This window comes from Diabrotica virgifera, chromosome 4 (assembly GCF_917563875.1).
Source record: "Diabrotica virgifera virgifera chromosome 4, PGI_DIABVI_V3a".
In the NCBI taxonomy this organism is placed as follows: Eukaryota; Metazoa; Arthropoda; class Insecta; order Coleoptera; family Chrysomelidae; genus Diabrotica; species Diabrotica virgifera.
Genome location: NC_065446.1, coordinates 97,489,331 through 97,513,892, shown reverse-complemented (window position 1 = coordinate 97,513,892; position 24,562 = coordinate 97,489,331). Strand labels below are relative to the sequence as shown.

Genomic DNA, 24,562 nt, shown 5'->3' with positions numbered 1-24,562 from the left:
AAACAAATTATTTAAAAATGAAAAAATTACTTGATATTTGAGGAAGGTAGAAAAATCATATGTATAACATTTGAGTAAAATGCCTTTTCCTCCCTCGAATGATTACTGTCCTCCGCTACGCGTCGGGCAGTAAACTTCATTCTCGGGATGAAAAGTGGCACTTTCCTCCCTTGTTATACAAATAGCTATTCTATTACCTATCTAAGGTGCTCACTGTAGTGTTTCATAAATAAGTTATTGCTAGGTTAGTGACAGGCAGCATCCTTATTGGAGTCCTTTATCGACTTAATGTTTTGAGTGGTTTTGTCCAACTTTCATTCTATCCTTTTTTATTTTCTGCAGTTCTGTTCTGTTCTGCAGTTGTGTATCCAGTCAAGATCCAGTTGCTCTGTTATTTTTCACCCTTTTTAGCCTATATCTTATATAGTTTCTAGACATATCTTCCACTTGTGTTTGGATGTCTCTTATCGTATATCGATATATTTCTTCCTCTAAAAACTTTAAGTAATATTTTACTCATTCTTCCATTTGTATTGGTTCTATCTCTCCTTCATAAGTATCCTATCTGAAGTTCCTAAACGTTTTCCATGCCTCCTTTGCCTTTAAGCTTTATTTCACAAGTTTCCTGCTGTAATCTCTTCTTTCTTAATATTCTGTTGTCAGCCTCTTCTAATTAAGTTTCCTTCTTTCTTTTATTTTTGGTTTTATATCTTCGTTGCCCACTAAAATTGTTTTTTGTTTTTTTATAGTTTATCTGGATATTTTCCACAAAGCTTCTTCTACTGCTGGTTGTATTTGGGTTTTCATGTTTTCATATCATTCCTTGTTATTTCTTGCCCATATAGAATTCGTTTTGATACCTGTTGAATATCTAGACATACGAATAGATCACGTGTAATATGTATTTTTGTGTTATTGCTTATTTTGTGTTTATTTGTATTAAATAGTATTCTTTAAAAAAATATAGGAAAATATAGAAACTATTTTAAATTTCCTTTTCTGCTACAACTTTAAGAACATTTCTTATGACCTTTATATTCTCAGCCATACTTTTATTAAAATTAAAATTGCGGATAGTTGGGGAGACTGGCTTTCTTCCCTAAATCCTCTGTAACCATAAGTTGTTCCAGAGTCTCTTAAGAGCTTAAGAATATTATAAATTTCAATGAAGCTGCAATGTTACCCATAAATTATAATAATTTTGTCGGGGAGGTCTTATTCATCAATTTAATTTTAAGCATTACAGCACGTGTCCTTGAGCTAAATTTTGTTTTTTCTACATCAAATAGAATTTATTTTAAATAAACAACCTATAGAAATTTAAAAAAATAACTCATTATTACCAGAGAACGGCAGTTCTCGCCGGTGGCGCACATCCACGAGACACTATGTATACATGAAATTTTCGATTTTCTAAATCTGACTGAATTGAAAATTGAACCAACTCCCATCTTAATGTTAATGAAAAGACTCACCCATTCATATATCAACCATCCATTTTCCTATTTAGGGTCTGTTTTTCGTTCTCGTCCCCAAAACTCCCCAAAATTTCAAAAATTTAACTCCGACCTTTGTGGATTCTGATAGTACTAGGTCTGGATCCCGCGTATGAAAAAAAGTTGATTCATAGTAAGCTGAAAATTTGTTAGTAGCTTAAGGGTGTCTAGTAGGATAAACTTTGATATATGGGAACACTGGAACAGGGGCAGTTTTAATTGTGGAACAGGTTAAATATTTGGAACGGTCAGACCACAAAAACGGCACATTTATTTTATCCGACAGAACAGACTTAAACTCTCCGACTAGAGATAAAACTCTCATGCAAAAATCAGACTGCTATTTATCCCCTGTCAAAATTCCTGTCATTTGACATATTCTACATGTTCCACTCATTAAAACGCCCATTTGGTGATAAATAGCAGTCTGATTTTTGCATGAGAGTTTAATCTCTGTTCGGAGAGTTTAAGTCTATTCTGTCGGACAAAGTACATGTGCCTTTTTCGTGGTCTGACCGTTCCAAATTTTTAACCTGTTCCACAATTAAAACTGCCCTGTTCCAGTGTTCCCATATATCAAAGTTTGTCCGACTAGAGACCCTTAAGCTCTTAACAAATTTTTAGCTTGCTATTAGTCAACTTTTTGTTCATACGCAGATCCAGACCTTATACTGGTCATTACCTTTCTAACGCATGTCTAATTTTGAAAATCGGTTATACCATTCAAAAGTTACCGAGCTCAGAAATATGACTCAATTTTTATTTAAAAAAGGGAAAATGTTTGTCGATATGTATGTATGTATGTATGTATGTATGTATGTATGTATGTATGTATGTATGTATGTATGTATGTATGTATGTATGATGTATGTATGTATGTATGTATGTATGTATGTATGTATGTATGTATGTATGTGGAAAAGTTAAACCGATCTTAATTTTTTTTTCTGTGTTTGAAGAGGGGGTTAGGGCCGATTCAGAACCGATGTAGTTTGTAACTTTTGACCGCCCATAAGCCAGCTGTAGGACTTGGTAGGTATAAAACGGCATATTTTTTGGGGGTATATATCTTTCGGTTAAGAGACAGGAGAACCGCAAATACACCAAATCAATAGTGTTGAGTTAAGCTTTCAAATGGTGTCTAAGCCGCCAGGATCAGATATACACACGGCTCAGCATAGCCGAAACTAAAACTGAAAAACTAAACTTTAAAAATTTTGGTTTTTCGACAATTACTCAAAATTTGAACCTACGAATTGCGCTAATAACTGAGCGTTTGTAGAAGGACTCTAGGAAAATCTAACGGTTTTTACCTTATATCCGGGAAAATTCGAATTTTTAAGTTATAGGCTTCATAAGTATGATCAAATCTATTTCTTATGGGAAAAACGTTTTTTCAAGCTCAATAATTCCTATAATAGCTTCAGTTATCATAATTGACCTTAGATTCATCAGCTACTACTTGTCAATACGTTTCAAACTCATGTTTACTGATTAAAATCGGTTAAGCCGTTTAGAAGTTATTAAGCTACAAGGTATAATCCAATTAACGGTTATTCCCTAAATGGTTTATGTAGTTGTAGTGGTTACGACGGTAAATTTGATCTGACAACGGGCAATTCGAGTTCATTTACCTGCCATCCCAATATTTTTTTTCAATTTATTTCGAATAGAAAAAAAAATCTAGTGTACATTCGATGGACACTAGATCATTTGGGAGATAATGCGACAAAATCGACTATTTATAAAGCTTAACGTGTAACCGAGAAACATTGTATTTAACTTCATACATTTAGTTTATAAATAAATTTGAAAAACCCTTTAGTTTTATTTAGTGTAATAAAAGTTTGCTGAACAAACAGATTTGGTTCCCAATTTTTTTAAATAGTTATAATGTTCATATTTGGCTCTTTGGCTAAAAAGTTTGCCGACCACTGAACTATTCCACTGGCCAATAAACCACACCAAACATAGTTGTTTTTTTTTATGTATTGGCAACTCTTGAACCTCTTAGGGTTGCTTATCACCCCAAATACGGACTTTCTGTTTATTCACGTCATCATTGAGCCAGAAATGGGCCTCATCGAAACATATTTTCTTTTTTTTGAAACAAGGGATTTTCTGCAAGATTGTCAAGATCATATTGACTGAATCGATGACGACTCGGAAAGTCGGTCGGCTTCAGATATTGCTCTCATAGAATTTTGTATGCTTTTAAACCAAGGTCCTTACGTAAAATACGCCCAGTTTTTGCATAGGACTCGCCAAGCTATTAGAAACGGCGCCAAATCAATTTTTCATTATTTTCGCGTACATCATCCGCTACCGCCGCTATATTTTCTTCAGTACGTACTGAATGTAGTCTATTTGGTCGCATGTTATCCAATAATGAAAACTAGGTTTCAAACTTACTGATGGTATAGCGAATTGTGCGTTCTGTAGGCTAATTATATGGACCAAAAGTTTACCTAAGCTCACTAAACACATTCCTTATAGACCACCTATTTTCGTAATAAGGCTGAATAATTTCTAGACACTTTGTCAGGCTACGTCTTTCCAGGGTGAAATTTTAAATAACACTGAATACAATCGCAACATCAGGTGATACGATTCATGCTTGATCTCCCATCAAATCTCCATTAGAGAACCTCTCAGTCCTTTATCTTAAAGAACTGCTTTTATTGACATAAATTTTGGCATACAAATAGCTACCATGTCAAAGAAAAAAGGTGATATTTTGCCGATATGTGCTGTTGCCCTGAGGGAGAATTTCACCCCTTCCCGGGGTTTTTGTTATAATGTCAATCAGCCAGACCCTTCCCGGGGTTGAAAAATTATAATTCCAAAATAAGTCAGGAATTGGAAAAACTGACTGAAAAAATATCTCTATGCAAAATTAAATTACGGTGAATTTTTATTTGGGTGTTTTTGGTGTAAAGTTAAAATCTTCTGAGTTACAGAGCAATAATTGAAAAAAACAAGATTTCGGAGTGGTAATTTGCTTATAAAAAAATAGTACACTATCTGTGGACTTTGCAAAACCTTATCATTAAATATAAAATCATAAGATTCGATTCCAGCAATAACATTGCTGATAAATAAATTTTCTTGTTTTTGTTTCCAATTTGCCTGGAGTACTATGTAAGTAAATGGAAACTTGACGTATTCGCAATATTGGTTACTCGAGCGAATGAAATTATCACGTGCTAAATATATTATTTCCTTTGTATGCCATTGTCTCTTGCTTCCGTAGATATGGGGAGTTTATCACAATTCCCTGGGGAAGATGAGATTATGTGATACAGATGCATTGTTGTCTCCAGAGCGCGTGAATCTACACTCATGTTGCTCTGCAGATTAAATTACGTCATCGTCAAACATTGTATGTTACAAGATGTGTTGGCAGATATGTCTGAATTATAGGATATTTCTTAAAATATTAATATAACGTATCTATAATATAACAAAAATAAAAAAACCGCTGAACACGGTAAAAATGATTGTCGCACACAATATTCCAGCTACAAAAGAGCTGATATTAATATTACGTGGCGCAAAAATGTATTTTGATTTCGATGAAAAATAAAATTACAGTTTTATTTCAAAGATTTATCCATAACATTTGCTAAATGTGAACTAAACGCACCACAAAGTTTAGTAACTTTGATACGGTTTGCATTTTAAAGCTCTATTATTGGCGCCTATTACTCAAAATTTAGCAAATATAACGGAAAAATCTTTCAAAATAAAACTAGAATTTTATTGCGCCTTGTAATATTCATATCAGCTCTTTTGTAGCTGGAAAATTGTGTGCGCCACTCATTTTTTCGGCTTTTAGCGGTTTTTGAAGTTATACTTCTTTACGCGCGATATGAGGGTGAATTTTTATATGTTAAAACCTACGATCCGGGCGCATGCGCATTATAACTTTGTTCTGATTGGATGTTCAAATGACATGTCACAAATTATCCAATATGGCAGCTGTAGCGCAGCTGTGGTTTGGACGGTTGACGGTTTGGTTATGTATGGTTGTTGCGTTTTAAAATTTGTGGGAAGAGAAACAACAAAGGTTAGTTAATAGTTATACTGCCTTTTTAAATAGTTTTCATATTATATTTTTGAAGTTATACTTCAAAATGTTTTAATTTATGTATGTATCAGTCCAGAAAAGGTGCGGAAAGAATATATTTGTGTTTTTAAATATATTTTTCTACAAACGTGTTAAAAATGCAATTTTTAGGACTCCATAGGAGCGTTAAAAATGCTACTTTAAGGCACTAGTGCTTTAAAATTTTTAAGGCACTGCAGTTAAAAGTGAATTGTCAAATTGTGAAACGTCAAAATATTTATATTTCATTTATTAACATTAATATTAATAATACAACTTGCGCAATTTGAAAAAGGTGGTTTAAAAGGTTTTTTATTAGAATTTTGTGTCTTTGGATTTATCTTCCTTGGGCGTAAAATAATAAAATATCTATTATTATATTTCACTTGTCACCGTGATTTATAATTATGTATATCTGAAAGGTAAGTAGCATGCGGCTTGACGGCCTGGTTGGTAGAGCATTGGACCAGAGATCAAAAAATCGCGAGATTGCGTGTTCAAATCCCGGACGATTCATACTTTTTTCTTTTTTTTTTTTTATATTTGGCATTGTTTTTGTTCATTTTTGGTAATTATTGTTAATTTTTTGTATTGTAACTGTTAAGTAGGTATATTTATTTCGTTGAAATTATATTATAATAGCAGTATAACTTCTTACGTGCGTACAAAGTACACACATATTCTTTTTTATTCTTGTATCAAAAGTTTTTCAAAGTTTTTTATAAATTAATAATATTATGAACTTGAAATGTAATGCGGCAGATTCGTGCAAATATTATAAGAATTGTGCATTTAATGATAGAAGCATATAATTTGGACCATATATACCATATACTACACATACAAAGGTTCAAAACTAGATATGAGGCCATCTCAGATTTTACCTTTTACAACAATGGCGGGCATTCAAAATGGCGATGATACATATGTGACTAATAGCACGATAACTATTAAACGAAAAGTCCAACTTCAACCAAATTTGGTATATGGGTTCTTTTTTTTTGATGTATAAGATCAAACTCCTGAACAAGAAGAACCGGTTTACCAGAAGTTGTGCTTTTCCTGATTTTTTTTGTAAAAATATGTTGTATTTTTTTTTCACTTCTTTCACCCTGTATATATTAATTTTTCAAATAGGTAATATCGGCACGGAAAAGCTTGCAAAAATCTGTTTTAGGAAATATCTTGAACTTTTTAGTTGTGTTAATTACCATATAATAAATGCATAACTTATCTTCACATGTACCTATGTGCGGCAGATTCGTGCAAATATGATAAGAATTATTGTGCGTTTAATGGTAGAAGCATATAATTTGGACCACATATACTATACATAGAAAGGTTTAAATTTAAATATGAGGCCGTCTCAGATTTTGTCTTTTACAAATATGGCGGGCATTCAAAATGGCGACTATAAATATGTGACTAATAGCACGATAACTTTTAAACGAAAAGTTCGATTTTAACCAAATTTGGTATAGGTTCTTTTTTTAATGCTTAAGATGGAGCTCTTGAACCGGAAGAATCGATTTACACATACAAAGACCACACATACTACACATACAAAGATTCAAATGTAGATATAAGGCTATCTCAGATTTTGTCTTTTACAAAAATGGCGGACATTCAAAATGAATCTGCCGCCCATAGGTACATGTGAGCGTACGTTATGCATTTATTAAATGGTAATTAAAATAACTAAAAAGTTCAAAATATTTCCTAAAAAAAATTTTTTGCACCATTTTCAATGGCGGTATTAACTTTTTGAAAAATTAATATATACAAAGCGAAGGAATTGAAAAATAAACAACAAATTTTTACAAAAAAAAACACCCGTGTTGAGCTGCCCTCCCCCCCCCCCCTACTTCCAAAAATCAAAAAACAAATAGCCCTGATTTATGAGCTATTTATGAGCTCTCATATTCCGCAAACTAAAAATTTTGAGCTCGTTCCACTGAGCAGGAATTTGATACTTTAGTGGGGGAGGGGCTGAGTCACTGAAGGTAAAAAATTAACGATTACCTTCAATTTCGGTGAAACTTCATCGATTTTCACGAAAATTGGTCAGTGGTTAGAGGATACGTCAAAAAACAAAGGTGACATGGTACCACCTTGCGCCTTTACCCTGAGGGTGGATACCGCCCCTTATCGGAGGTGAAAATTGTTTTATTAAAAATAACTGCACAAATCAATAAAAGAACAAATTAAAAGCAAAATTTATTATATAAAGTTAATAAAATAAGTCAATACTTTTTAAGTTATTAAAGATCAAAGATTTTAATTATTCGTGAAAAAAATGCATGTTATGAAGCGGTTTTTCGTAAATCACTGAAAAACTGTAAGTTTTTACAAAAAAGTTAATAGTAGTTTAATTCGTATAGCTTATATTCTAAGAATATACTCTTAAATCACGCGCCTTTCGATTATAGAGCTACAACCCCTTCATAAGAAAACCATCGCATATTCCCGGCTTAAGAGAGAGTTGTACAAAAAATATTTTAAATTAATTATTTGGCGACTACATATCGTTTATTAATTTATGAGCTTGCAAAATATACGCATCTCAATTATTGAATTGCCATTTTCTTTCTATAGTGCAGTCACTGAAGGTAAAAATCAACTATGACCTTCGATTTCGGTAAATCTCCATTCATTTTCACGAATTAACAATAACAACTTGGGGTTTTAACCTGGGGTATATGTCACCCCTTCTCGGGGGTGAAAATTACTTTATTAAAAATAACCCCACAAATAGAGAGAGGGACAAATTGTAAGCAAAATTTGTTATATAATGTGATTAAAATAAATCAATACTTTTTGAGTTATTAAAGATCAAATATTTTAATTTTTGTGAAAGAAAATGCATGCTTTAAAGCGATTTTTCATAAGTAACTCAAAAACTGTAAGTTTTTACAAAAAAGTGTTTATCGTTAAAATTGAAGCTAATAAGAAATATAATAAATTGCTTACTTGAAAAACCCTTTAATGTTAATTTAAAGTAAGTTATTGGTAATTAAATGTATATTGTTTCTGCGACTATTCAAATCTAAGGATTCAAGCTTAAATAACGGGAAAGAGATCCATTTTATAACACTTAGGTACTAAATACTTGTCAAAGTACTATATAAATACCTATCAAAAATGAGCCCCAGAAAAAGTTGATAGCATCAAAATCCGCTCACCAATTTTCGTGAAAATGAATGGAGATTTACCGAAATCGAAGGTCATAGTTGATTTTTACCTTCAGTTACTGCACTTTAGAAAGAAAATGGCAATTCAATAATTCAGATGCGTATATTTTGCGAGCTCATTAATTATTAGACGATATCTAGTCGCCAAATAATTTATTTAAATTGTTTTAAGTACATTCCTCTCTTAAGCCGGGAATATGGGATGGTTTTCTTGCGAAGGGGTTGTAGCTCAATAATCGAAAGGCGCGTGATTTAAGAGTTTATTCTTAGAAAATAAGCTATACGAATAAAAGTACTATCAACTTTTTTGTAAAAACTTACAGTTTTTCAGTGATTTACGAAAAACCGCTTCAAAACATGCATTTTTTCACGAATAATTAAAATTTTTGATTTTAAATAACGTAAAAAGCATTGACTTATTTTAATAACTTTATATAATAAATTTTGCTAATAATTTGTTCTTTTATAGATTTGTGCAATTATTTTTTATAAAATAATTTCCACCCCCGAGAAGGGGCGGTATCCACCCTCAGGGTAAAGGCGCAAGGTGGTACCATGCCACCTTTGTTTCTTGAGGTATTCTCTAACCACTGACCAATTTTCGTGAAAATCTATGAAGGTTCACCGAAATTGAAGTTAATCGTTAATTTTTACTTTCAGTGACTGCACTATACAAAATAAATTGCAATTTACTGATTTAAATGCGCGTAATTTGGAACCTTATAAATTATTAAATGATATGTAGTCGCCAAATAATTAATTTAATGCATTTTAAGTACAACTTTCTCTTAAGCCGGGAAGATAGGGTGGTTTTCTTGCGAAGGGGTTGTAGCTCAATAATCGAAATGCACGTGATTTAATAGTTTATTCTTAGAGTATATCCGCTATAGGAATTATATCCGCAATACGATATATTTTAAGTTTTCTCAGCATTTTTCTTTTAAGTTAAATCAATTAAAAGGTTGTTTGGGGGTGAAGAGGATGAGCTCAAAAATCGAAACTATATAATTTCAAGAGCTCATAAGTAGCTCGTAATTCTGCCGCAAAAACCGATTCAATATTCCTATTTTTAAGTAGTGGGGGGGCTGACTCAGCCCCCCCCACTAAAGTATTAAATTCCTGCTCAGTGGAACCAACTCAAAATTTTTAGTTTGCGGAATATGAAAGCTCATAAATAGCTCATAAATCAGGGCTATTTGTTTTTTAATTTTTGCAAGTGGGGGGGTAGGGGGCCAGCTCAACACGGGTAAAAAAAAACAGTAAAAACACGACTTATGGTAAACCGATTCTTCCGGTTCAAGACCTCGAACTTACTTATCAACAAAAGAACCTTGATGCCAAATTTGGCTGAAATCAAAGTTTTTGTTTAAAAGTTATCGTGCTATTAGTCACATTATGTATAGTCACCATTTTGAATGCCCGCCATTTTTGAAAAAGGAACAAAAACTGAGATGGCTTCATATCCAAATTTGAATCTCTATATGTGAATAAAGTTGGGCTGGATCTGGACTGTATATTAGGTGTGGTTTTCTTTTTTGTGTTTCCAATGGTTTTAAATAATGTTATACTGATTTACATCTACTAATTGAACATATATTATAGAAAAAGTTACAAACCAGTATATGAAACAAAAATGTATCTTACATTAAACATTAAAATTGCTAAGGCAACAAAATACAAATCTTCTTCTATTCTTCTTTCAAATTCTTGAAGGTGGGCTAAAAGGAAAACTGTACATACCCCCCACCTTGAAAGAAAGTCTTTCAACATTAAGTTGCAGCCAAAGGAAGAAGGCACAAATTGGCTACGGCTCTTTTTATATTTCCTCTGGAAGTGCGTAGGGACGCCACTCGTGCTACACCATCAGAACCAGTATGGAGGTGGGTAACTCTTCCTAACGTCCATTGCATAGGACCTTGATGAGGTTCTTTAAGAAGAACAAGATCATTGATCTTTAATTTAAATTTATTTTCCTTCCATTTTTGCCTGGACTGCAATTCAGATAAATACTCCAATGATCATCTCTGCCACAAGTGCTGTCGAAGCTGTTGAAGTCTTTCGAAATGGTCCAGCCGATTAACGTTAATTTCTGTGAAGTTCTTCTCAGGTATAGAGGTAAGAGGTCTTCCAATTAAGAAATGTGAAGGTGTGAGACAGGAAAAGTCGTCAGGATCGGAAGAAAGAGGAGTAAGAGGTCGTGAATTTAAAATTGACTCAACTTGAACTGGAATTGTTTGAAAATCTTCATATACGAGAAGAGCTTCGGAGAGGACACGCTTTAAATGTCCTTTCATGGACTTTACACCAGCCTCCCAAATACCACCGAAATGAGGGGAGTAAGCAGGAATAAAATGCCAAGCAATTCCTTGGGAGGCACAAGAGGAAGATATATTTTCATTATTAATATTTAAAAATTTTCCAAGTTCCAAAAGATGATTGTTGGCACCTACAAAGGTAGTACCATTGTCTGAATACAGGGCTTGGGGTTTTCCCCGTCTGGAAATAAAACGTTTCAAAGCTGCTATGAAGGCAATACTTGTCAGGTCAGTAACGATTTCTAGGTGAACCGCCTTCGATGAGAGGCAAATAAATAGGCTAATATAAGCCTTATAAGTTTTAAATCCGCGACCGCGTCTGTCTTTTAAAACAAAAGGTCACGCATAATCAACTCCAGTATTAATAAAGGGAAGGTATGTAGTCACACTTACTTCTGGGAGATTTCCCATAAGGGGAAAGTTGGAAACGGGTCGAGCCTTAAAACAAATAAAACAGCGATGAACTACTTGACGGGCCAAAGTCTTGCCGTGTATTGGCCAATAGGTTTCGCGAATTGAATAAAGCAATTGTTGAGGACCGGCATGCATTAGCCTCAGGTGCTCATGTTCAAATAATAATTTGGAAAGACGATGCTTTGGAGAAATTATGATAGGATGTTTCTTATCATACGAGTAAGAAGATTGATGTAGTCTACCCCCCACCCTGAGTAATCCACTTGCGTCAAGAAAAGGATTCAAAGATAACAGTTTACTGTTAGATGAGAGAGTTTTTCCATTCAACAAGCTAAAATATTCAACATAAAATGATTCATGTTGAGAGAATTTGACTAAAATACTTAGAGCTAAATCAACCTCTTCTACAGAAAGAGCTCCAGATTTCATCTGCTGGGCCTTAAGCATTAATATGCATTAATAGAGCGAACGTAAATGCATGAGCCATAAGCAAGTTCAGATGCATCACAGAAGCCGTGAAGTTCATTTAGGAGAGAATCATGTAACTTGACGTTACGAGGTACCTAAAGATCATTTAATTTAAGCAGTTGCTTCCGAAAGGCCATCCATTCAGTATGAATTTGTGAAGGTACTGACTCATCCCAACTTAAGTTCTCTAACCACAATTGTTGCATTAACACTTTGGCCTTGATAATGACTGGACTTAAGAGTCCTAACGGATCAAATATACTGGCAATACTTGAAAGTATCGTGCGCTTCGTTATCACACTAGAAAAAACTTCGGAAGAAATAGTATATTTGAGCGAATCGGAGCTTTGAAGCCAATGAAGACCCAAAGCTTTCGTCCCATTATTGGAACCAAAGGTATATGTAGTGTCCTGAGATTCAATAATTTGTTTGATGCCTTTTAAAACCAAGACTTCATTGGATACCCATTTACGAAGAGGAAAACAACCTTTAGCTAAAATGGCTACGATTTGGTTACAATGCAAAATAAGTTCAGAAATGGAATCGGAGCCAGTTAGCAGATCATCCACATAGAAATCATTAGCTATAATTTTAGATGCTTCAGGATACTCATCTAAGTGTTCCTTAGAAAGTTGTATTAAACATCGAGTAGCTAAAAAACTTGCCGAAGCAGTACCATAGGTCACAGTATTCAGACAAAAAGTTTGCAAAGGTTGGGACGGATCTGATCGCCAAATTATTTGCTGAAGGTTTCTTTGAGAAGGATCGATTAAAATTTGACGGTACATTTTTGCAATATCAGCGGATACCACATAAGAATGTTGTCTAAATCTCAGAATGATTGCAATTAAATCATTTTGAACTACTGGACCTACCATTTGTAAATCATTCAACGAAACTTCAGATGTAGTGGGTGACGAACCATTGAATACAACTCGAAGTTTTGTAGTTAGGCTATCTTCTTTTTCCACTCCATGATGAGGAAAATAGAAATTAACTAGAGACTCATTATTACATGGAGACATGTGACCCATAGATAAGTATTCGTTCATAAAATCGGAATATTTTTCCTTTAACATAGGATTCTTTTGAAACTTACGCTCAAGAGACATAAATTTACTTCTAGCAATAGATTTTGACTCACCTAATTGATCAAGAGAGTCCTTAAAGGGAATTGTTACGATAAACCTGCCATTTTTGTCCCTCTTATGAAATGACTGAAAATGTTCCTCGCAAGAGATTTCTTCCTTCGAACGTGGGGAAGAAGTAGAAATTTCCTCTATTTCCCAAAAGCGAGATAAATCGTTTACATCAGATAACCGGGAAACATTACAGATTGTCCGGTTAGACGCAGTTTGAGCAATTGGGCCAGAAACAATCCATCCTAATCTCGTTTTCTGCAAGATGGGACCAACGCGATTTAATTGTATCTGTCCTACACACAGCAAGTTATAAAATAGACCTGCTCCAACTAACAAATCTATCGATGAGTTAATATGAAAATTAGGGTCAGATAGCTGAATATTAGAAGGAATTCTTAAGGAAGATATATCAACATTACAAACAGGGAGTTGATCATATATTGAGTTAGTAATTAGACAATTGATAGAACTTTTGAACGAGGAATAGCAAGAATCAATTCATAAATTACAATTGTATTTTAAATTCGAGGAAACTTGACCAAAGCCAGATACTGATACATTCAAACGGTTTTTTGCTATTCCCAATTTATCAAAAAAACTAGATACAATATAATTTGATTGTGAAGCACTATCCAGGAGGGCACGACATTTGTGCGCAACTCCTGCGCTATCAAAAACATTCACTAGAACTGTCGATAACAGAACAGACTTGTATTCTGGAACATAGTTAGATAGGGTTTGAGTGTTGTGTACAGTCAAGTGAGATTGAATATTCGAAGATAACTGCACTGGATTGGAATATGAAGTTAAGTTATTTGAGTTGTCCGTATTGATATGCAAGAGAGAATGATGCTTTTTACCACATTTAGTACACTTTCCGTACTTACAATTTAAATTAATGTGGCCTGAATGTAGGCAATTGAAACATAATTTAAGCCTTTTAACATTTTCGGCCCGATCAGAAATACTTAAATGATTGAAATCGGGACACAGACTTATTTTATGATTGATGGATTTGCAGAAAGCACAAGAAGTTTGGGTGGCTACTAGAGCTCTTGAGGATTTCTTATCGGAACCGAATCGTTCTTTATTATTCTGTCCAAGGTTGGCATCAATTTTTTCCAAAACGTCAGCCTTACCTTTTAGAAAATTAATAAGATCCTTTAACGTTGCGTTTGAAGGTTTCTTAGATTCCCACTCCTGTGTGGTGTAGGAATCAAGTTTTTCTATTATAATAAATATAAGTAGGGTATCCCAAGTATCAACTGGTTGGTCCAATGATTTAAGTGACCTTAAATTACCTTGAAGTTCATCTATTAATTGCCTGATGCTTGATGCAGATGGCTTTGTGATTTGTGGGAGAGAAAAAAAAACTTGGTGTGATTGTATATTAATAAATCTTTGTTTGCAAATCTTTCACATAGCATTTTCCACGCGACTGAGAAATTATCCGAAGACACTGGCAAACTACTAATGACCTTTTCGGCAACACCGCTAAGAGAAGATTTCAAGTAGTGGAATTTTTAAATAGGATTTATATCTGAATTATCTAAGATTATTGACTGAAACGAATCTCTATACTCTAACCATTTCTCGTAGCTCCCGCTATATTTTACAAGTTGAAGAGTGGGTAATTTGATGTTACAATTGACGTTAGGTCGACTAGAAGGACCTGCTTGGGATTGAACATCGTTTTCTGAATTAATTTTATGCATAACTTCATTGGGATTGAGCTTTGATAGCAGCGATCGTGTTTTAGTAATAATAGAGAAATAATCGTTTTCGAAGAGCTCTCTTTGGGACGCTTCCTCCTCTAAATCTTAATTTGATTTCCTCATATGGAATATTACAATCATCGTTGGAAATATTGGACTCTACATCTGTGATATAATTTTTAAAAATTGTCAATTTAGATTTAAGCCCTGCTCTCTTTCTCTTGTACCTCTCAACGTTAGAAACTTGACTATGATTTTCAGTTTCGGACATTGTGACTTATATTAAAGTAAAAAAGAAGAAAATAAAATATGACAATAATTCTATAACGAGAAATGTCACGTAAACTCACGTAAATGTCAGATAGTTTTGACAAACTAAATTAAATGCAAAATTGTCAAATATGAAGGATTGATATTAAAGAATTAGGTAATAAATTACAAAGTAACAACAAAAAATAATAACCAACTGGAAACTTAGGCGTCACGAGTGAATGATTAGACACTGTGACCTTAAATATCAAATAATCGATCAATAAAATAAACCAAATAAATATGAATAAATTTTATGACACTGGCGAATGATTAGACGCCGAAATTGTCAATTAAATAGGAAAATTAAATACAATTAAATTTTTATAACACTGGCGAATGACTATAAAAATAACAAGTATGAGTCAATTCTTATTCAACAAGAAAGTGGAATATAAGAAAAGGAATATAAGTTCTGACCTTTTAACTTCAACGGCTAAAAGTCGGCTTCTCGTTATTTTTCTTATATGCGGTTTGAATAGGACCAATGAATAAAGTTGGGCTGGATCTGAACTGTATATTAGGTATGGTTTTCTTTTTTGTGTTTCCAATGGTTTTAAATAATGTTATACTGATTTACATACTAATTGAACATATATTATAGAAAAAGTTACAAACCAGTATATGAAACAAAAATGTATCTTACATTAAACATTAAAATTGCTAAGGCAACAAAATACAAATCTTCTTCTATTCTTCTTCCAAATTCTTGAAGGTGGGCTAAAAGGAAAACTGTACAATATGTGTAGTATGTGTGGTCCAAATTATATGCTTCTACCATTAAATGCACAATAATTCTTATAATATTTGCACAAATCTGCCGCACATAGGTACATGTGAAGATACGTTATGCATTTATTAAATGGAAATTAACATAACTAAATAGTTCAAAATATTTCCATAAAAATATTTTTACGCTCTTTTCAACGGCGGTATTACCTTTCTAAAAAAATTAATACATACATGGTGAAAGAATTTAAAAAATCATTATATTTTTACATAAAACCACGAAAAACACAACTTATGGTAAACCGATTCTTCCGGTTAAAGACCTCGATCTTATACATCAAAAAAGAACCTATATACCAAATTTGGTTGAAACCTTACGTCTCGTTCAAAAGTTATCGTGCTATAAGTCACATATGTATTGTAGTTAATTTGAATGCCCGCCATTTTTGTAAAAGGCAAAATCGGGGATGGCCTCCTTTTTAAATTTGAACCTTTATATGTGTAGTATATGTGGTCCAAATTATATACTTCTATCATTAAATGCACAATTGCTTCAAATATCGGCTTCACTAATATAATGTTTCTTGATTACACATTAAGCGTTATAAATGTGGTCGCTCTTTTTGCATTACTGCCAAAAGGATCTAGCGGTTACCACAACAAACTTGTGATAAGGTAATCCGAGTTCATGCCCCAGCCATCCCAGTATTTTTTTATATATAACTCTCTGTGTGCATCGAATGTATGCCAGATTTTTTCTATTCAGAATAGATTGAAAAAAAATTGGGATGGCTGACAAATAATCAACTAGATTTGTCCGATTAACTTTATCGTCGTAACCACTACAACTAGACCATTTCGGCTATAATGGTTAAATAGATAATACTTTTGGAGCTCGATAACTTCTAAACGGTTTAACCGATTTTTATCATCAAACATTAGTTCGAAACGTATTGACAAGTAGTGTCTAATGCATCTAAAGTCAAATATAACAAACTGGTTATCATAGGATTTAGCGAAAAATAAAATCAAATATAAATAGGTATCACAGGATTTAGGGAGCTTAAAAAACCGTTATAGGAAGTGGATTTGATCATTCTTATGAGGCCTATAACCTAAAAATTCGAATTTTCCCAGATATGAGGTATACACCGTTAGACACGTCTAAAGTCCTACAGATGCTCAGTTATTGGCGCAATTCGTAGGTTGACATGTTGAGTAATTGTCAAAAAAAAAAATGTTCAAAGTTCAATTTTTCAGTTTTTCGGCTATACTGAGCCGTGTGTATCCGATCCTGATCACTTAGGCACCACTTAAGACTTGACTCAAGCCCTATTGATTTGCTGCATTTGCGGTTTTCTTGTCTCTCTTTGAACCTAAGATATATACCCCAAAAAATATGCAGTGTTGTACCTACCCAGTCCTATAGCTGGCTTATGGGTGATCAAAGACACAAGCTGTACCGGTTGTGAATCGGTGTTGAAACCACCTACCCCTTCTTAAAACATAGAGAAAATTCAGACATTTCATACTCGACATAGGAATAATAGGAAGACTATTTAGTACTTATAGAGAGTTATTCCCAGAGAACCACCCGGAATGTATAGATATGATCATATAGTAGAACGTCAATAACAAAAGAAACAAATTCGGGCTGCCAGTATCGATTAATAAGAAAGTTTTGCTTTAATAAAATTATTAAATAACATTAAAAACAAAACTTTATTGTGGCCATTTTACTGGCAACACATTCGTGGTTTCTAAAATTTGCAAACCAACGACTTAGTGGAGCAAAGAAAGCTGAGGGTTGTATCTCACTTCTCGCCTGTCCAGCGCGGTAAAATTCCAACGAAACATGGTCCCGAATACTCAGATAGGAGTAAAACTAATATAAATAAACAATAATTTCGTTGTAGAATGAGCTGTCTTATATTTCAGTATGTTCAGAGAGCATCAAAAGCACCCTAACCGGTTTCTACCGGAGCTCTTTGATGCTCTCTGAGCAAACTGAAATTTAAGACGGCTCTTGTTTCATTTTACAACGAAATGATTATTTATTTTTAATAGTCATACACCTGATCACATATCTGAGTATGCGTGACTATTTTTCGTTGCTATTTTACCGCGCAGGACTAGGAGAGACGAAAAGTGAGATGCAACTCTTAGATCTCCCTCAGCCTTCTTTGCGCCAATAATTTATTGGTTTGCAAATTTTAAAAACCACGAAGTTGATACCAGAAAATTGGTCCCAATAAAGTTTTATTTTTGATAATATTTTAATTTTATTAAAGCAAAACTTTGGCTTGTTAAATAAAATAAAGTTTTTATTAAAAGATCTTTCCATTTTTCACAATGTCAAAAGTTAAGCTTAAATCGATATTCTTCGCCGACCATCCAAAAAGGATATGCATATAAATTTAGTCGTGAATTCGCATGCTTGATTTATATGCCGGTGTATGAGGTGAAGTAACAAGGCAGAAATGATCAAAAATATGCAAATACAGAAACATCAAAAGGTTCTCGATAAATGGCCTTTCCGATTTCACTGAAACCTAATTCCTGCTTTCAGGTTATTAAATATTAATACATAAATTCAATCGAACTGTCTGATCGAAGATTGAAAGAGAAAAATCGTATTTTGTACTATATGGTTGTTTCCAAAATTATGGACAATATTTGAAATGCATGATCACGCTCACACGCTTATTAAAAGGAAGTATGACTGGCATATAAATTTAATGTGTATCAGTAGAGGATCCGATATCAGGTCGACCTTGTAGCGTTCCGCTACGTTTACGAGTAGCCACTCCCGACAACCGTAATAATTAACATCGAATAACAAAAAGTTACCTTACGATCGAGGTAGGAAAATGAAAACAGAATTAGTGCTAGCTAACCAACGACTTAAGAAGGTCAAATACAGACAAATATGTGTTGGAGAAAAAACGGCAGATGTCATACATAAAAGAATAGGAGATATTCAATAAATCTATTTTGGAATTGCAATTACAAAGCAAGCTAAATATATCTGTAAAGATATAATATTCCTAAAATGAACGTCTGGTAAGTGATTTTATTTTAAAATTTCTTTTGGAAATTTAGGAAACACATATATCAAAATGAATAATTTTATACCTTAAAAAGTCAAATCTAGCAAAGCTACTTTTAGAAATATATTACTTAAGTAATAATGTAATTTCATTTTGGATAAATGACCTTCCCATTTATGTGGAAGAATATGTTCGGTTATCTTTTGTAACCGGTCTGTCTCACCTTGTATCCAGGAAAAAATTTCTAGATACCTAATGAGAACCTCTCTTTTTAGCCGTACCTAGAGAATTATAAAATAGAACCAAGCTTTTAATATCCCACAAAGACAACTTATATGGAAAATGCACTAAGAATAACATTCCTATTAATTATCTGGAACGTAAATCTTCCCTAAGATGTGTATACTCATAGAGCCGCTTACCGTCTGATAAACCGGCACGTCCATAAGCCAACACTTGGAATTAGAGCTGAAGGAATTTCATCTAGATTGGAACAAAGATAAGTGTACTTAATTAATGTTCTCATTTATAGACCGAATTGTGTTCCGCAATATATTATATATTTATTCTACATTTGTTGTTAAGCATTAGATTATTTTTTAACTTCCCTTATCATATCTTTTACTATCGGTTGTGTCTACACAACAAATAATATTTTGTCAATTTTTCATCTAAATCTCAATGCATGTAAGGGAACATAAGTACTTATAGACCTAGAGCATTGGTCTCTATAGGGTTCATTACATAATAACTTAGGTATTGTGGTAGATAATATACAAGTATATTAATACGGTATTATGAAGAATATCATCTGGTTCTGTTGACTAGCACTCACTATTGTTTTTCTGTCTCTTTATTGTTTGTATCTGAAAGAAACGTAAACTCATAGAAATCATTTAATAGTCGGAAAATTTTACGTTATCTGCTTATATCTTGGCATCCAAAATTTTAACATTACTCATATTCATTATTTATATTATTAATTAAATTTTGCTATTATATATTCATCTTGCAAGCCAATGTTTTACATTATTATACATTATTTATATTTTTAGCTAGAAATTTTACATTATATATATATATATATATACATTAGTTACCAAAATCTTACTTTACATATATCTAGGTATTTTTTTTACACAATAAAAATAAGGTATACCTATTGGGTTTGTATCATTTCACCTGCACCTGATATCTCTCAACTATATGTGTTCATATAATATTTTATTTCAGGATTAAGTTATTTGGATTGTTTATATCTTTCTCCTTATTTCTCTCTCTCTCTTTCTCTCTCTCTCTTTCCCTCTCTCTCTCTCTCTCTCTCTCTCTCTCTCTCTCTCTCTATATCTCTCTCTCTCTATATATATATATCTCTCTCTATATCTCTCTCTCTATATATCTCTCTCTCTATATCTCTCTCTCTCTCTTTTCTAGTCTCCCACACTGTTCTATCAACGAAGTAAAGGCTCTAAAAGGCATTTACTTCTGGCGCCCATCTTTGGTTTATTGATCATAGGTCAGTTCTTTTCTTTTAAGTATTTCATTACTTTTTAATTTTTCTGGTTTCTTCCTTTATCACTATCTCTTTCTCCCCTAAACAACAGCACGAAAATAAGCCGATCTCCACTTCCTGAGCTTTTACGTCTCATCCTCATCCTCATAAATAATTTGTTATCTTCATTCTAATTTTAACTTGTTAAACCGTTTCTCACTACCCCTTTCTTTTCATCAATCAAATTTTAGTACAAAAAAAAATATAACCCTACTATAAGGGTTACAAAGTGGCGAGCCCATCGTGGAGCTGTTGTTTTCATTTAGGTGGTGATTTAGTGTTAGTTACACTACATTCTCTTATTCAATTTGGTTATTGCGAATTATCACTTACAGGTTGTTTGTTGTTTTGGAATAAAAAAAAAGAAAAAGTTGATAGTAGCAGTGTATCATTTTGTTTTTTTTTGAGAGAGTATACAGGTGCAAGGGAAATTATTTTAGAATTGAGGATATAGCATTAATTGTTGGGTGGTATACGAACATAAGTTAAAAGGTAATATATAAATGTTTATTGAAGGTGACGTTAATATTTAATAAACTGAATTTTTACATTTTTATACGTTACATATTTTTTGGTATCTTATAATTATTATGATATCCTGTACTGGCACTTGTATCCACACAATTATATATTTTGGGTTATAGGTATATGTTTATTAGGTTCTGATTTCTATCTCAATTTTAGATTACTGTATGCGATTAAATTTGCGGGCTTTGTGCCAGTTGTAAAATTTTTTTATTGAGTTTATCTATCTAAACTTCATTGGGGTGTTTTGTCTTGATACTGAAAGTTTCTTTTTTAAAATGTCCACTTTTAAAGTTGATCATTTACTGGTAAAAGAGTTAGATTACGAGCTTAAAATCCGAAGTATTGATGTTACTGAATATCCTACCGTCGAGGCTAAACGCAAAATATTGCGTGGAGCTCTGCGACAGGAGAAGGAAAATAGGAGTTTTCGGCAAATTTCTTCCTCCTGTATTCCCTTTGACAAACATAAGGAGGAGATTGAGGACACACTGAAAGACCTTACCCAGAAAATCGGGATATTCAGGGGTACAATACTGGATCCTACCTTTGCTAGATTGTCGTCTAGAGTAGCTCATTTATCTGAACGAGTAAGTCGCTTAGAGTGTGATACCGATGAACAGGAATTATACCAGAAAACCGTCGCAGTCAAAATCTTGGATATTGAAGGTGACCTCGATGCTCGGGGAAACCCAGCTGCTACCTCCACTCCAAATGCACCCATACACAATGCGTCACCCTTCCCATTTTCTAAATCTGCCCAAGTTCATAAATGGGGTATTTCTTTTTCTGGTACAGGTGATCGTGATACTGTTGTCGCTTTCTTAGAGAAAGTTGAATGTTTGCGAATCTCTAGATGTATTCCAGAGGATGACTTATTTGCAGCCTCCGCTGAGTTGTTTACCGGTCCTGCGTTCACTTGGTTTATGAATAATCGCTCTAACCTTTCTTGCTGGAAAGATCTGGTGCAAAAACTTAAAGCTGATTTCCTACCATATTCCTACCAAGATGATCTTTTGGATGACATTAAAAAGCGGAAACAACTCCAGAATGAACCCGTTACTATGTTTATCAACAACATCCTTGGGTTGTGTAGTCGTCTTGACATTCCTCTCACGGAATCCGAAAAGGTAAGAATCATCATGAAATCTTTGTTACCCTCATATCACTCTCAACTAGCTCTTGTAGAAATCCGTAGTATCGACGAACTTACGGAAAAATGTAAGCGGTTAGAAGAAACATTTTCTTGGTCTAATCAACCCTCAACTGTAGTTTCGTCTCGTCCTTTCCCGTCTTCTAGTCAGAATTCCTTTTCACGAAATCGATCATGGCAAAATAAAGTACCGAAACACAATGTATCTACCGTTACCTCCACGATCGTATGTTGGAATTGTTATACTCAGGGACATGCCTTCTCTGCATGCCCAAACCCCAGATTGCGTCCCTTTTGTTTTGGATGTGGCCTTGAAAATACCACTAAACCCAACTGTAGGAATTGTCAGGGAAACGGTCGTTTAGAGGATTGTACCCTGAGCCCTCCTCTGACAGTCTCTCCATCAGGGAATTCCGTAACTTCCATAAACAATACAGGACTCAACACGTCAAGCCCTCCCGTACCTTCTACCAGTCGAAAAGGGAAAGGTATTTCGTCCAAAAAGACAACAACTTCAAACAACAACCTATCTCAAGATTAAGTTATCTGAAGCAGACACCCTTTAATGTCGAATCAGATAATGATAGTGTTTCTTTCTCAGTATCTTCATTAAATCTCCCATCTCCTTGTCTCGAGCAAGAACTTAACTCTGCGTTAATTCCGTTACCTTTACCTTCTTCTTCCAGAAAAATTAAGGAAGGAGATACCTGTCTACCTTTATCTCAATTTTCTGGCAACACCATAGTGATTGATAAAACAACCTTAGATTTAAATTCTCTATTAGTTAGGAAACATAACGATAATCGTCCGTATCTCCCTATCGAAGTATTAGGTCAATCTTGTTTAGCACTTCTGGACAGTGGTTCAAATATATCTTTACTAGGTTCTTTATCTCTTCGTTTAATAGACAACGATAAAGTCAAAGTTAACCCGATTTCTTCTCTTCAAGTATCGACTGCTGATGGCACTGTACAACCCATCACGGGAAAATTCGTAACAGAAGTCTCTGTAGCGAATATACGCAGAAATGTTACTTTTTATGTTATCCCCTCAGTGCAAAATTCAGTTATCCTTGGAATGGACTTTCTTAATGTTTTTAATAGCACACTTAACTGCTCTGATTTTTCTATGTCTATATCTTCATTTAATATTTCGAGCTTGAATGCCGTACAAGATTTTTCTAGTTTATCAAATGAGGAACAAAATCAGTTGCAAGAAACTATCTCCAAGTTTAATTCTATTTCCTCTACGGATAAGTTAGGCCGTACTACCTTGCTTTCCCATTCTATTGAAGTGAATAATCCCACACCATTTAGGCAATACCAATATCCGATACCCCAAGCGTGGCAAAAAGATTTAGACCAAGAGATTGATGAAATGCTTAAACTTAATATCATCGAACCGTCTACCTCTTCCTATAGTAGTCCATTATGGCTCACGAAAAAAAAGAATGGATCATTTAGGGTCTGTTTTGATGGACGTAAGTTAAACAGCATCACAGTAAATCGGGATGCTTACCCGATCCCTCGAATTGATATTATCTTGAGCAAACTTCAAAACTCGAAGTTCATATCGTCTATAGATCTTTCAAAAGCTTTTTTACAAATACCTCTTAGTACTGAAAGTAGGAAATATACCGCTTTTGCCGTCAATGGTAAAGGATTGTTTCAATTTGTAACAATGCCTTTTGGGTTAGTATCTGCTCCCCAAACTATGTGTCGTCTCATGGATATAGTAATAGGTCCTCAGTTAGAGCCCTACGTGTTTTATTATCTTGATGATATCTTGGTAGTCACCCCGGATTTTTCTACTCATATCGAAATTTTGAATAAATTATTTGTCCGGTTAAAAGAGGCCAATTTAACGGTTAATCTTGATAAATGTCAATTTTGTCGACCAAGTTTGAAGTTTTTAGGCTATATGGTTGATAACCAGGGTCTTAGGACAGACCCTGAAAAGGTCGCCGCTATAAGAGATTTTCCCATCCCAAAAACTACCACCCAAGTTCGCAGAATTTTAGGCATGTGTGGATATTATCGTCGGTTTGTTCCGTCTTATTCTACCTTACTATCACCCCTTACTGATCTTCTGAAGGATAGGAAAAAAGGCCAAACGATTATTTGGACTCCTGAGGCCGATGAAGCGTTTAGGCGCGTTAAAGATGCACTAACGAGCGCTCCAGTCATGATCTCACCTAATTTTAACGAACATTTTTATCTGATGACCGATTGTTCTAACACCGCTTCTGGTGGCGTGCTATTTCAGGTGAAAGATGGCTCTGAACACCCAATAGCTTATACAAGTAAGAAACTGAATAAGGCGCAGAAAAACTATTCAACTACGGAGAAAGAACTCTTAGCTATTATTCAGGGTTTAGAAGCTTTTCGTTATTATT

The 24,562-nt window shown here is 33.9% G+C and overlaps 2 protein-coding genes across 2 annotated transcripts in view; one reads left to right on the top strand and one right to left on the bottom strand.

The window, feature by feature from the left end:
- The window catches only part of LOC114326299 (leucine-rich repeats and immunoglobulin-like domains protein 2), an 831,802-nt gene that overhangs the window by 576,213 nt on the left and 231,027 nt on the right, over nt 1-24,562 (bottom strand). The gene's annotated exons all lie outside the window — the stretch shown is intronic.
- LOC126883864 (uncharacterized) lies at nt 18,667-23,030 on the top strand. The gene is made up of 2 exons (XM_050649541.1): nt 18,667-18,950; nt 19,213-23,030. The coding sequence occupies exon 2, from the start codon at nt 21,293-21,295 to the stop codon at nt 22,706-22,708; it is 1,416 nt and encodes a 471-aa protein (XP_050505498.1). The 5' UTR covers nt 18,667-18,950; nt 19,213-21,292; the 3' UTR covers nt 22,709-23,030.

What these genes read in the sequence shown, in the direction of transcription:
- LOC126883864 (XM_050649541.1), top strand. Translation starts at nt 21,293, where the DNA reads ATGTCCACTTTTAAAGTTGATCATTTACTGGTAAAAGAGTTAGATTAC.